Source organism: Dermacentor silvarum, chromosome 10 (genome assembly GCF_013339745.2).
Source record: "Dermacentor silvarum isolate Dsil-2018 chromosome 10, BIME_Dsil_1.4, whole genome shotgun sequence".
Taxonomy (NCBI): domain Eukaryota; kingdom Metazoa; phylum Arthropoda; class Arachnida; order Ixodida; family Ixodidae; genus Dermacentor; species Dermacentor silvarum.
The window spans coordinates 65,073,425-65,086,213 of record NC_051163.1 but is presented as its reverse complement, the minus strand read 5'-3'; the positions used below and the strand labels follow the sequence as shown (position 1 = coordinate 65,086,213).

Sequence of the window (12,789 nt, the reverse complement as noted above, 5' to 3'; positions counted from 1 at the left end):
GTTGTTGTTGTTGTTGTTGTTGTTGTTGTTACGGTCCTCTTAGACTTCACTTTATGTCATAATGAATACCTCCAAACTACGCGATGAGGTGAGAATACATCTATAGCAAAGCACAATTAATACCAGTTTAAATCGGCCGCTGCAGACCACATGGCATTATGGATGCGTTCTCGTCATCCCCATCATTAGCCAATTTTACGTCCGCTGCTGGACGAAGCCCTCTCCCATCGATCTGTCCCACCCCTCTCCCACGTCAGTTTAACCCGATCAATTGTGCCTGCGAATTTCCTGATCTCATGACGCCACCGATTTTTTTTTCTCCATCCTTGACTGCGCGCTTTTCTTCCCTTGACGCCCGTCCCATTATTACAATAAACGACCATGCACCGGTGGTTATCTGCTGTACGTATGCGTTATAATGGCTGCCCCAACTCCCGTTTTTCTCGTAACTATATATACTCGGCGATAACCTAAAAAATTCATTACAAGCTCTGCTCGCAAAACCGCGCTGCATCTAGACTTGCCAACTCACTAGTGGACGAAGTCGGGGCGCGGGAGGGGGTTGGAGTTGTCGCGATATATAACAAGAAAGGTGCAGTGCAGCTGTCCATCTATAATGGCTATACCAATAAATATAGAAGTACTGCGACCGGTTACTGCCTACAATAGAACTAGCACCACGACAAAAAACGAAACCGCCTTTGAGTTAATGACACTAGAACCGAAGAAGAAAGAGAAGGGTGGAACCAACCTGCAAGGCTTTGTGAAGAGGGGGTATGGCTTATTGATTGTTGTTCGGTATATAGAAAAAAGGAAATGTCGGGACATTTGGCCGTCCCGACTGGTTTAGGTCGGGGTTCGGGACTTTTACTCGTATGTCGGGACTGTCCCGCGAAATTCGGGACGGTTGGATGACCTAACTGCACCTGCCCTTATAGTGCTTCCACGCTAGAAAACAGTTATCGAGAGACGTGACGTCACCGAAACGAGTCAACGTAATTGGCTGGTGCATATGTACAAACTCACGGTGTGGAATAGCAGTACATTTGCCACTGCATTCGTATAGATTGTCAACTATGTGTCAACTTTACGCCTATAACTTTGTTCTTTCCATCGATCCTTACGGGCCCATTTTTAGCCTCTTCTCAAGTTCCTCTGCCATCTCTTAAGTTTCCGTAGGTTAGTACCGATAGGATAGCACTGATTGTACACTTTTTTTAAGGATATCAGGAAGATGCAGGTCACGACTTGCGAGTGGCTGCCGTATGCGCTCGAGCCCTCCCCCCCCCCCCCCCCTTTTTTTTTCTTTTTCTTTTTGTCGGAATGCCGTCCAATGCACTGCAAATACGACACGAAAGCCAAGTGATACATGCGCCCGTTGCCTTTGATGCAGCCCTTTTTCTCATACATTTTTCTACCCACTCGTCACTCTCTCCCAGTCACATGCTCCGAGTACGGGGTGTCCAAACGGACATTGAATCCGTTCAACTTCCTTGATCCTTTCGAGTCCTGTCTGTCTCCTGGCAGACGTGTCTTACCCGCTATCCCACAAACGCTGACGTTGCCCTGTTATCACACTGGGACGGCTTGCTCGTGCGGAGCTGTCGCAACCAATCACCGCGATCCACGCCAGCAGTGGGACCTTGTGCCTGCTATCATCTTCGTCGACGTCTCAAGTACTTCGCATCTGCTCGTTAACTTCGGGCGACGTTTGTCGTAGCGTCTGCTTCTCGAGTGGTCTTCTCTTGCGAACGAAGGGCGCGTGCCCGATTGTCCAGCGCGCCCGACCTGCAAAACGCGTGCCCTTCCACAGTTCAAGTCACGCGCTAACCGACTGCGTTCTCTCGTGCGAATTGGAAGTTCGGCCTCGGCCATGAAGCCAGCCACCGTGGTGCACATCCTGCTGGCAGCGACGCTCGTTCTTCGTTCGCTAGATGAAGTGACCGGATTACCGGAATCGGGCCGATTCAACTGCGGAAACGGCAAGATCGTGTGGGCCGCATATGTGTGCGACAACGAAGACGACTGCGGTAACAACGAGGACGAGATGGGATGTGCTTCAGGTCCCTACGGTTGCCTCGCAGGGGCCTACATTTGTAGCGCCAAGATACGCTGCATTCCTGCGGATAAGGTTTGCGACGGCGTCGACGACTGTGGCGACGCCGTCGACGGGATGCCCTCCGACGAGAAGGACTGCGCGACAGCGACAGAGGCGACGACCGCTGCCACTAGTGCAGCGACGACGTCCGAGCCGACAACGCGGAGAACGACGCTCTCCACCGATGAAGCCGAGCCCACCAGCACGACCGCGCCTACCGGCGGCTGCAACGGTGGATTCCCGTGCCTCGACGGTCGGTGCCTACTTCCCGAACAAGTGTGCGACGGAAGGAGGGACTGCAGGGACGGCGCCGACGAGGGTCGCTTCTGCGAACTCCTCGGGCGCGGGATGCGACAGCGACAGCAACTGCAGCAGCAACAGCAGCAGCAACCGCAGCAGCAGCAACAACAGCAGCAGCAGCAACAACAGCAGCAACAGCAGCAGAGCCGACACGGCTGGCTGGTTGACTTCCGCATGCAGCTCCGCATGCTCTTCCAGCCGTGGTTGAATTCTTCCGACGTAATAAGCAGGGAATGAAGCAGGAGAGACGCGCGGTGCGACTACATGTGCGATCTATATGTGTGCGCAACACGACACGACACGGCTGGAGGATGGTTAGCAACCTCGGATTGAGCCAGAAACTTGAATAGTCTTATACGACTGACTGTGTACACCGGATCGGACGCCGAATCGTGTACACTACCTATATTGCACGTTGCTTTCGGCAAGCGGTTGTTAAGGCAAGCATCCGTTACGACACCGGTGGCGCGTCGAAAAGATGGCTACTACAACTGTTGGAACGTCTTGGAAAGTTGTTGGGTGCAGTTTTCAATATATGTGGCTCAAGTAACGTATTCTGCGAGGGCTGCGCAACACGTTCGTGGATGTAGTCGTACCACGATGGCTGTCTGCCCTCGTGTTACCGAGGAAATTCGAGGCTTCATTTTTTCTCCTTAATTTCTTGCGTCGCGACATAGCTAACCCTTTTTATTTTTATACTTCATGTACTGTTGCATGCTTGTGAGCAATATCCTGCGTCGTCAATTCTCTTGGACTGTCTAATCTACGGCGTGCTCGAGAACAATTCGGTGATCGTAAGATGAGTTTTTGTGAACTGTGGAATGCCCATGTACTTTCTGTGCGACAAAAATGCGATGTCTTCCCTTACCTGCAGACTTAGGTCAACTGATAGATATGCGGGGTGTAGCGATTTACGACGACAATCATCCTATGCCTCGTTCCCGCCAAAGCCTTGCCGCTGAATTCGATATATTGCAGAAATAATTCATGCTTGACGTTTGATGACCACCGCCGTGCGTCAATGCCTGTATGGCGTTCTATGGTTGAGCACGTGATCAGCGGTTCGATTCCCCACCCATCGGTTGGTATTTCAATACGTTGGCTGGAGTGCGAAAATTCTCGTGCATTGAGACTCTGCAAATAGGGAAAAAAAAATTATCTTCGATACCCCCCCCCCCCCTTCTCTAACACGCTTGCGCATGCTTAATGGGACACTTATTCTGTTAAAACCTGCTTGTCCTTTCCTGTCCTGCATCCTATCTGTCCCCTGAAAGAGGTCTCTTGATCGCTATCAGGGAAATCTAGCCTTCGCCCTGTTATCATTCAGGAACTGCGCGTCTGTACGGCGCACTTGTATAACCAATCGCCGCTATCCGCAGCAGCAGCGCGACGTCCATCTTCGTGGATGTCTTCTAAGAATATCCTCGCTCACCTCAGGCGACAGCTGTCTCGACTATAGTCCCTAATGGGTCAGGGGATCTTGTAACTTTTATTATTTTGCAAGCAGCTCATGGAATCTCACATATATAAGTTGAAACGACGACGAAGAGTCCTGAAGACGTTTCTGCGTCCGCGCTCGGGCTTTACTCGACGCAGAATTAGGACAGAAGGTTGAATGGCCTTGCGAAAACTCGGGACACCTTGCGGAAGCCCTCCTGTCCGCGGTTGCTTTCAGCGCCCTGTCGTTATTGCTAGCTGCCCTTACATTCTACGATGCTGGCTGCTGTACTCTCCTGGTGCACTCTAGAGGGGGGTCACCTAAGTTGATGTGATAAAAAAAAAGAAGGTACGTTTTATTGCAGTGTTCCCTTTCCTTGCTCCCTCTAAACGGAACTTTCATTTGCGAAAATCGAGCAGTTCTAAACTGTGCAGTAGAGGACTCCGAAATATTGTAAAGTGAAAAATAAAATGTGAGTGGTTGGTACGTTAGCGCAACTTCCCGTCCTTACCGCTCGGTTGCCTGGCTAGGGCGGGCATTTTTTTCCCCCATTTGAAGAAGCCGTTGCGTTCCTTCAATGACGCCTTCATTTTGTGTGTTCGTGCTCACAAAAGAATTACGCCAACAGTGACGTGGTGTAAATGTGTGTGGGGGGGGGGGGGATGTAATGTCACAATGCAGCGTCGTGACTCCAAATGGTATAGAGTGGATGTGCGATGCGGTAGACTTAACTGTCCTTCTGTGCTCTTCTTTAAGAATCCCCAGTGCTCTTTAGCATCGAACTTCAATGTTTCCCTCACCTGTACCATAAAAAAAAAAAGCAGCAACCGACGCCGAGAACTGGCTCCAATATTCCGTTGTATACGTCGCGTGTGGCTCTTGGTGATGCTTAAGCCAATAATGTAGGATAAAAATAAAATGCACAGATGTATACGGCAAGCGGGAACCGTACATGTTACTTGCTTTTTGTAAAACTGTTTGACTCTTTGTGTACAACTGCGTTAGATACCAACTTCGGAAAGCGCTTGGATGTAGTTCCTGTGTATAGCGTTGCAACTGCAGTAAAATATGAAAGTTGGAATCGTTGTTTCACTGGAAATAAATCATGCAGTTTGTCCAAGTGAGCTTTTTTGTTTCGGTTTCTTTATTTTGTGACGGGCGAGGGAGAGGGACGCCGTCAAGCTATGGCGCCTTCCCCTATCCTGCCCCCCTTTCCACCCCACAAGCGGGATTAGGGTGGCTAGAATGGGGAGGGGGGACACTTGCTGAAGGCCTTGACAATTCTAGCCACCCTAGCGGGATTCTGCGCACGCCTATGATTGGATTTGTCGGATGTTCATGGTTGTACCTTTGCCGTTCATGTGGCTTCGTTTGCGACGCCGTATGTGCTTTAATTGTCCTACATTCCGCAGAAAATATAAATTTTAACAGCGGAGCTGCTTATGCCGAGGGTAATCTGTCTGTCGTAGACAGAACTGTGGGCCGATCCTGGAGGTAGTTCAGAAAGTGTCCAAGCGCAATGGCACGTACCCCTGTGAACTAGCGAAGCTGAGCCTGGCTAAGTCTAGCTAACATGGTTGGGACTACTTAAGCTTGGTCAGTAATCGATAGCCAATCAATAGCTAATCGATCAATAATCAATATATTCCGGAAAACACTTGGGGTGACTTGGTAGTGCTTAGCCTAGCCCAACTACGTGGCCAGTAGCTTGCGATAACCTATCGATAGCCAATCAATAGCTAATCGATAATCGATCAATACTCAATAAATTCCGGAAGCCGGGGATGACTTGGTAGTTCTTAGCCTAGCCCCAAAATCCAGGACTAGCTAGGTGCCCATCAGTTACGCTGTCTCTTTAACATTGCGCCTCCAGTGCAAGCTTATCGCTATTCTTTTTCTCCTTAATTTCTTGCGTCGTGAGACAGCTAAGCTTATGTTTTTTTTCGCTGCAAAATATAATATATAAATATAATTCATTAATAGAAATGCATTGGCGTTCCAGTTACTTTTGTGCTTCAGTGCATAAAACGATTTTTTGTTGAGAAAGTAACTGGAACGCCAATGCATTTCTCCGCAAAGTTCGGGAATTAATATCTCGAAACTGGTGTCATCCTGAGAATTCGTTCCGAGTGGGATCCGCCTTGCGAACTCTGCGGCTAGAATTTCTAAATTGCAGTATGGGCCATAGTGTAATTACCTAAAAGTTTAATTAGTCAATCTTTTTAATTAGTCGATTATGCATTTCAATTTTCTCCGCAAATAATGCCCGCATCTTCGAGTAGACCAGCTCATGAGACTAGAATTGTGCTATCTGCTACAGGCAACCTTTAAATTTTTTTTAAGTGTTCGCTGAAACATCCTGCATATATATAGCTCCACTCAACGATGAAACTTATGACGCATTCGACTGGTCACTTTCGAGCGCTCTACACTTACAGCGCTCTCGCGATGCAGTTAACGTTCGGCTGGTAGAAAATGAGCTCTTCCACCACATTCGCGTTAATTCGGAGTCGTTCAGAACGCCTTGCTCCAGCTCGCGGAGCGCTCGGAGCCACTCTGGCCTTCGAGCTGTGAGCGCGACCGCGAGATCCGACAGAATCTCGATCACGCGGCTTCTCCGCGATTGCCCTGATCAACTGAACGTTCGGCGGGAGCAGCCTTTCTGTGGCTCCAATCTCGACCGAGCTCATCCGCGTCGCTGCAAACAGAGTTGGAGCGTGGCAGGTTATCAGGCGAAAGCACCATTACTCGCCAAAAAGAGGTTCCAGCTTGTTTCTACATAACGCCGTCTCCCGTGAGGTGTGACGCGCCGCATGTAAAACAGGGCGCCGCATCACAGCGTTTACCTTGATGCGTTGGGAAGGGCGTCGGGCCATTGACGAAATTACGTATACTCGCTGCTATATATTGTACCTATAGGAGAACGCGTACGATCTCGCCAGTTCCAAGGTTCGCTAGCGGAAATCGCCGTACTGCGGCGTAGCGGCATCGTGCACTGACGGCCGGCGCGCACGGTCGAAACCAGTTGCAAGCCCGTGAATCCTGCTTGAGACGAACGTGACGTCATCTGTAGGAAGTCCGCGACACCCACTAGTTGCACGGGCACACCAACCGCAGTTAAGCTGAACCTCAATTGCGGCCTCCCGCAGCGACGTGCAGCTACGAGGAAAAGTTGACCACGGTTAACGCGATGACAGCACTTCAATTATTCGCGTAATGTTGCATAAGTAGACCATACTTTAAGTGAGATTCAGCTTAACCGCGATTAACGCGCTCATCTAACAGAGTACGCGCGGCTCCCTGGCGACGCCTCGCGCGTTCACGTCTTCTTGCAACGTCATCGTCAGCCTTCCTGTAACTGTCATGTCACGTGGCGCGTAAGTCTGGAAGTTATCGAGAAACTCTCGGCGCCGCTCGGCACCCGACGGCTGGACGTACACAGAGCACCAGATTTTCTTTCCTTGCTCGCGTACTGTTGGTGTTACAAAAGCATGAAAAACAAGCGACAACACGCAGAGGGGATAGACGGAGTCGGCGTGTACAGAGGTTAACACACTTCTCCATAGAACGTGCGAACCACGTTCTTAGGGCAGCGCTGGCGATATATCTGAAGATGACGACACGTGGCACAAAATAGGCTGCAGTGTGTGAGGTTTGCGTGACAACGTTTACAGTTTCCATTGATTTCTTTCGACCTGGTGGTCGGCTTAAGCTTTGGTGGCAGCTTTGGCCGTCAAGAATGTGTTCTATAGACAAGTGTGTTGACCTCTGTACGTGCTATACATAGCGCGGGCGGCATCCAATATCGAGGCCGCGTGCGACGCACTTCCACAACTCTTATCTCGGACGTGGCCGAAGTGTTCGCGTGGAGCCGCTCACGTACGCTGCTTCGTTTGGCACGGAGACCGCTAGAGCCGCTATACGGGGTCCGTACATAATCTTATCGCACGGGCATAAAACGAACCGAGGCCATTCGTCTTTCATTGACTCATCAGCGGCGGAATCGCAGTGCGGTCGTTTTTCTTTATTTATTTTATTTATTTTTTTCGCTGAGTAACGAGAAACCGCGAAGCATGCGTTATGAGTATGACTCGGCGATCAACGTTTACGCAGTCTCGATCCCTTTTGCGTTATAGTAGAAACATCCTTCACGAAAAGAGGGACGCTTACTTGGATGGTCAGCTGAAGATTGTTAGTCCGGCTAATCGCCTGCCTTGCTAGCTGCTCCAGGTTGTCCGGGTGAGGGCTACACGGTGATCGCACAAGCACACAAACAGCAGGTATACACACCCGACAGCGAAACTATACGGACCGCAGGATCGCTGATTGATTGAGCAACTTTATGGAGAGTCCTGCGAACTTAATTCGGGGCAGGCCTCAGCCCCGGCCTTAGTTGAAAATCGCTGCAAAAAATCAGACGTGCAAACTGAAATTGGCTGGTGCATTGGAGAGTTACAATGCGAAATTTTGACCGTTTTTCTCCATTTCAATTGACAGTCATAGGTGGAGAAAGAAAAAATCAGCTTTGTCGCGTAATCCCTGGTCCGAATAATTTTGCCCAGTGGATCCCACCCATTTGATGCACACATACACGATAAAGATATTCACAAACGTCTGAGGACCTGTAGGGCTTATAAATGCCGGCAGCGCTACCGTAGCTTGCAATGCGCGGGTGGTGCTTCCCCATATAAACCAAAAATGTCACTCCAGCTCTAAGTTCCAGCCGCGCTGCAACTTTCGTAGTACGGCCTTGCAGAGGTTGTCTGTCTGTCTCTTAATTATGCATAACGGCTGCGCAGTCCCATAGAACATGTTACAAATCCTCAGGAACGTTACAATGGGAGCGCATCGGCGAATCAACCCACTGAAATTTTGCATTTAGACTAGTTCGCGTAGACCACGTTGAGTCAAAAGAAGATGTACAACCTATGCCACGCGCGGATTGATTAAAACTATTATGTCCCCCATTGCTTGGTGCTTTTAAAAGACCTTGCAGCCGTTATCTTTGATAGTCTCGCACATATTTAGCTCGTGAATGCGCACTGCGATGAACTAAAAAATGGAACACATAAGCAGTAGTCAGGTCAACATAGCTTCAGCATTTCGTCAACTTAATTGGTAAAATGACACATAAGATGGGTTAAACAGAGGCTTTGACAGAAGTCCTTCTCCAGCTCGTCATGACAAAATTTAACAGCAATCAGGAGTGGAATACTAATTAGGTGTTCTCCTTATAAAGGGAGCATACTGTAGGATTGATAACAACCGTGGTGTTTCAGTGGCTGTGGCGTTCTGCGGACGAGCACGAGGTCGGGGTTTCGATTCTCACTTAAGCACATGCCACCCAATCTGCGGCGAAAAGAAGCACTCTTCACGTTTTGCTCACAGAAGCGCGTCAGTCGGTGTGTGCGTGCGGCCACTGCCCGAGTACAAGCTCTGGATGGCGTCCGATGACGTCTAAGGACTTCAGTCACATTGAGGCATCTGTAACATACTTGTCTGGCACCTGAAAGAACTGTCAAAGGATTCCTGCGAATAAGTTTTTTGCGTACTTTTCGGTAAACCATCAACCGGAAGTATGCTGGATAAAAAAAAAATAATAAGCGTCATGTCGCTCGGTTGATTGTTCCGCTAAATCAGCTAGAGTTCGGTCCAACTGATGCAGGATGCGATGTTACTAACGTTCTTTGTCAATGAGAGAGAGAGAGAGAGAATAAACTTTAATCGAAAGAGCACGCGAGCGTAGGTAGCTCCTCCGCTCTGCAGTGGGTGGTCACCTCAGTCCAGGAGTCCAGCGGCCTTAGCTGCCCTTCTCGCTCGGTTTACCAGGTTGAGCTGCTCCGTCGAGTCGGAGCTGGAGTCGAGTCGGAGCAGTCAGCGCTGCCTCCCATTGCCGTGTGGTGGGGTGTGATATGGGTGTGAGCTGTGGTGTGTTTGCGCAAGCCCATACCATGTGGTAAAGCGTTGCACATTGATCACAGTGTGGACATTTATAGGAATACAGCGCAGGGTGTATGGCGTGTTAAAGTTCTGGACTGAGGGGACCACCCACTGCAGGGCGGAGGAGCTACCTACGCTCGTGTCCTCTTTAGCATAAAGTTCATTCTCTCTCTCAACATTTTTTTTTTCAATGAGAGGAACGTGGCTTCAACTGCAATATCGTATTATGCGCTATAATATTTGAACTAAAATGCAACCTTCTATTGTATTTGGATTAGTTTCTCGTGAGTATTGTTGAAAAGGGTGCGCTTGGAATGTGTCTCGGATGCTATCGCATCGTCTGCCGTGGCTTGTTGGTAATACGTCACATATGGCGTATTACCAACATACATGACATGCGCCCATAGAACGCGCTGCACTCCGACATATGACAGGGTGCAGACTTACTGTAAACGTAGTGTCAATTGGACGTGAGCTCTGAACGTTTTGCTTGGCGAGAGGGTCCATAAGAGAAGGCTCCTTTTGCGTTCATTTCCGAAGGACCTCCACATCATGATGACGATGACGATCCCCCCCAAACTGGCACAAAATTACTGTGGGGCATAGACTGAGAAACTGCCGGTATTACGAGAACTGAAAGATAATATACTATGACCGCAGTTCATAACTTTCCACATTCGTATCTGTACTTATCATCACCATTGTATGCGTTGTCGTCATCTCTAAAAGGTACTCGGAAGTGGTGGCGGTGCGTAACCTGTCCCTCAACAGTTTCGCATGTTACATAAGGTGCTGTCTCACAATATGAAAGGCACAAAATATTATCACGAGCGAACATGTTTTTTTTTCCCTTCGGGCATGACCCGTCCTCCTTGACACACTTCTCAATCGTTGTTTCGCGCGAAACCGTTATCTTTGCCGAATTGCTCGACGGCGTGACGCTGCTATAATACGGGGCAGGGGCAGGGGCAGCGTGAGCTGCTATCGTGAAGCGGCCAAACTGATTGTCAGGAACGCGCGTCTGTTATCACCAGAAGAGCAAGCAGGAGAGAAGCGCGGTCCAAACAACAATGCAGGGTAGATTGACAACCGCATTTAGTGAGGATTCTTTTCGTTCCATTCTGTTCGTTCATTTCATATCATATCCGTCACACCGAGTGTACCTGATCTTAGTGATAACGGCGGGTTGACGGCGTGCGAGCCAATGGCGAAGGGGCAGTAAGGATGAAAAAGGAAGCGTTACAAAATGCTGTTCCAGGTCGCGCTGGAGCAGCGAGTCCATTCTTCCTCTTGTTTGGCCGCGACCCTACGCTACCTTTCGACACCCTTATGCCTGATAGCCCGCATTTCAGATCAGAGTACGCCCGGGACGCCATACTCCAGGAACAAGACCATTCACGAAACTACAACACCCTTCCTGAACCATGTCGCGTTCCGAGACGCAGTCGCACACGTAAAATACACAAATCAGTCGGCACAGCCTACTGGTCGCTCCTACGCTGGTCCAAATCTAGCATATTGAACTCCCCCTGCATATTTGCAGCGAACCGAAAGATTCCCTTCGTTAAGCTGCAGTAGAATATGAGGTAAACCAGTTAGTAAGGACATTAAGAAGTGAAAATGTGCTGGGCTAGTTGCTGCATTGCTCATGAAACGCTAGAATCCAGGACGAACAATACGAACATGAAAGGACTACACAGAAGAAAACCCTGTCTGTGAGCGTGCCTCTCTCTCTCTTTTGTTGAGATAGAGAATAAACTTTATGCAAAAGAGGACACGAGGGTAGGTAGCTCCTCCGCTCTGCAGTGCGTGGTCCCCTCAGTCCAGGAGTCCAGCGGCCTTAGCTGCCCTTCTCGCTCGGTTGACCAGGTTGAGCTGGTCCGTCGAGTCGGAGCTGGACAGCGCTGCCTGCCATTGCCGTGTGGTGGGGTGTGTTATGGGTGTGAGCTGTGGTGTATGCGTTATTTCCGCCTTAAATTGTAGTACTACTCTATGGTCAGTCCGGAAGAGAAGTGGCAAGCTAGGAGAGATGATGCTGATGATGGCAAAGACGTCGTTGACTGTTAAGGATAGTTGATTCTCAAGAATGGGATGCTAGAATATCCTTTAGTTGTGCACGGGTACTATACAAGCAAGGGCACGTTATTCTCTCTGCAGAGAGCGAGAATGACTAACAGAGGTGTACGGAAAGTTTTGTTAGTTACAACCGTATAAAGCCGACAGACAAAGAAGCCTAGTAAAAGCATATACTGAAAATTGACTGATGCCTAATTTACATGTAGGAACAATGAAAAAAGGGGAAATTAAAGTGGAGCAAAAGGCAACTTGGCGCAAGAGCAAAATGTCTCTTCGTCCGCTTTCATTTGTCTTTTCCTTATTATTTTTGCATTTCAATCAAAAATGACAGTTGATTTCCTCTCTGCTTTCCCTGACGTCATTGTCTGTGAGCGTCACATGGTTGCAACCCGGTGCAGAGATTCGGCATGGAAAGCTTCCGAGCAGAATGCGTGGTTATTTCCGCAGTTGCCTCGAGGGAGTAAGCGCAGTGAGACATCGCCGGCGTCGATGACACACGAGAGAAGATCAAAAACATACCGTCACCTCGCAGTCTTAACACGAAACGAGATAAACTCACGACACAGTGCTGAAAGCGTTGCTAGGACAGTGAAACGTGATATGGATGACGGTGCAGAGAAGTTTGCCAAGATAAGATTTCGTTGCCTCGAGAACAGTAACGACAGGCAGGACGTGAGAAGGCGCATTCCTTTCGGGTCGGCCGCACCGCAAGGCGTCGCTGTCATTCGTGGCGCGCTGCGGTGTTTGGTTTTCCAGGCATTTGCGTAATCTCGTGGTAAGTCCCTCGCCCCCCCGCTTCACGCTCGCCGCTTGAGCCTTGAAAGGGAGTTAGCGGGGAAGGGTTTGTGGTGGGAGATAAAGTGGTCTTCGGTGCCCTATGATAACGACGAGGCGTCCGGTCGCGAGCGTCACGGACCGATTGCCTCCGGTCCGGCGG

General features: G+C 49.5%; 1 protein-coding gene across 2 annotated transcripts; it reads left to right on the top strand.

Moving 5' to 3' along the window:
* Positions 1-440: 440 nt before the first annotated feature.
* On the top strand, positions 441-11,713 carry LOC119465895 (putative uncharacterized protein DDB_G0274435). Of its 2 annotated transcripts, XM_049657700.1 has the most exons (2): positions 441-2,005; positions 2,132-11,713. In XM_049657700.1, exons 1-2 carry the CDS (start codon positions 1,874-1,876, stop codon positions 2,633-2,635), a joined length of 636 nt encoding a protein of 211 aa, XP_049513657.1. In that variant the 5' UTR covers positions 441-1,873; the 3' UTR covers positions 2,636-11,713. The 2 variants fall into 2 exon arrangements, with proteins under 2 accessions (XP_049513657.1, XP_049513656.1); XM_049657699.1 differs by having other exon boundaries at positions 444-11,713.
* The last annotated feature ends 1,076 nt before the right edge of the window (positions 11,714-12,789 follow it).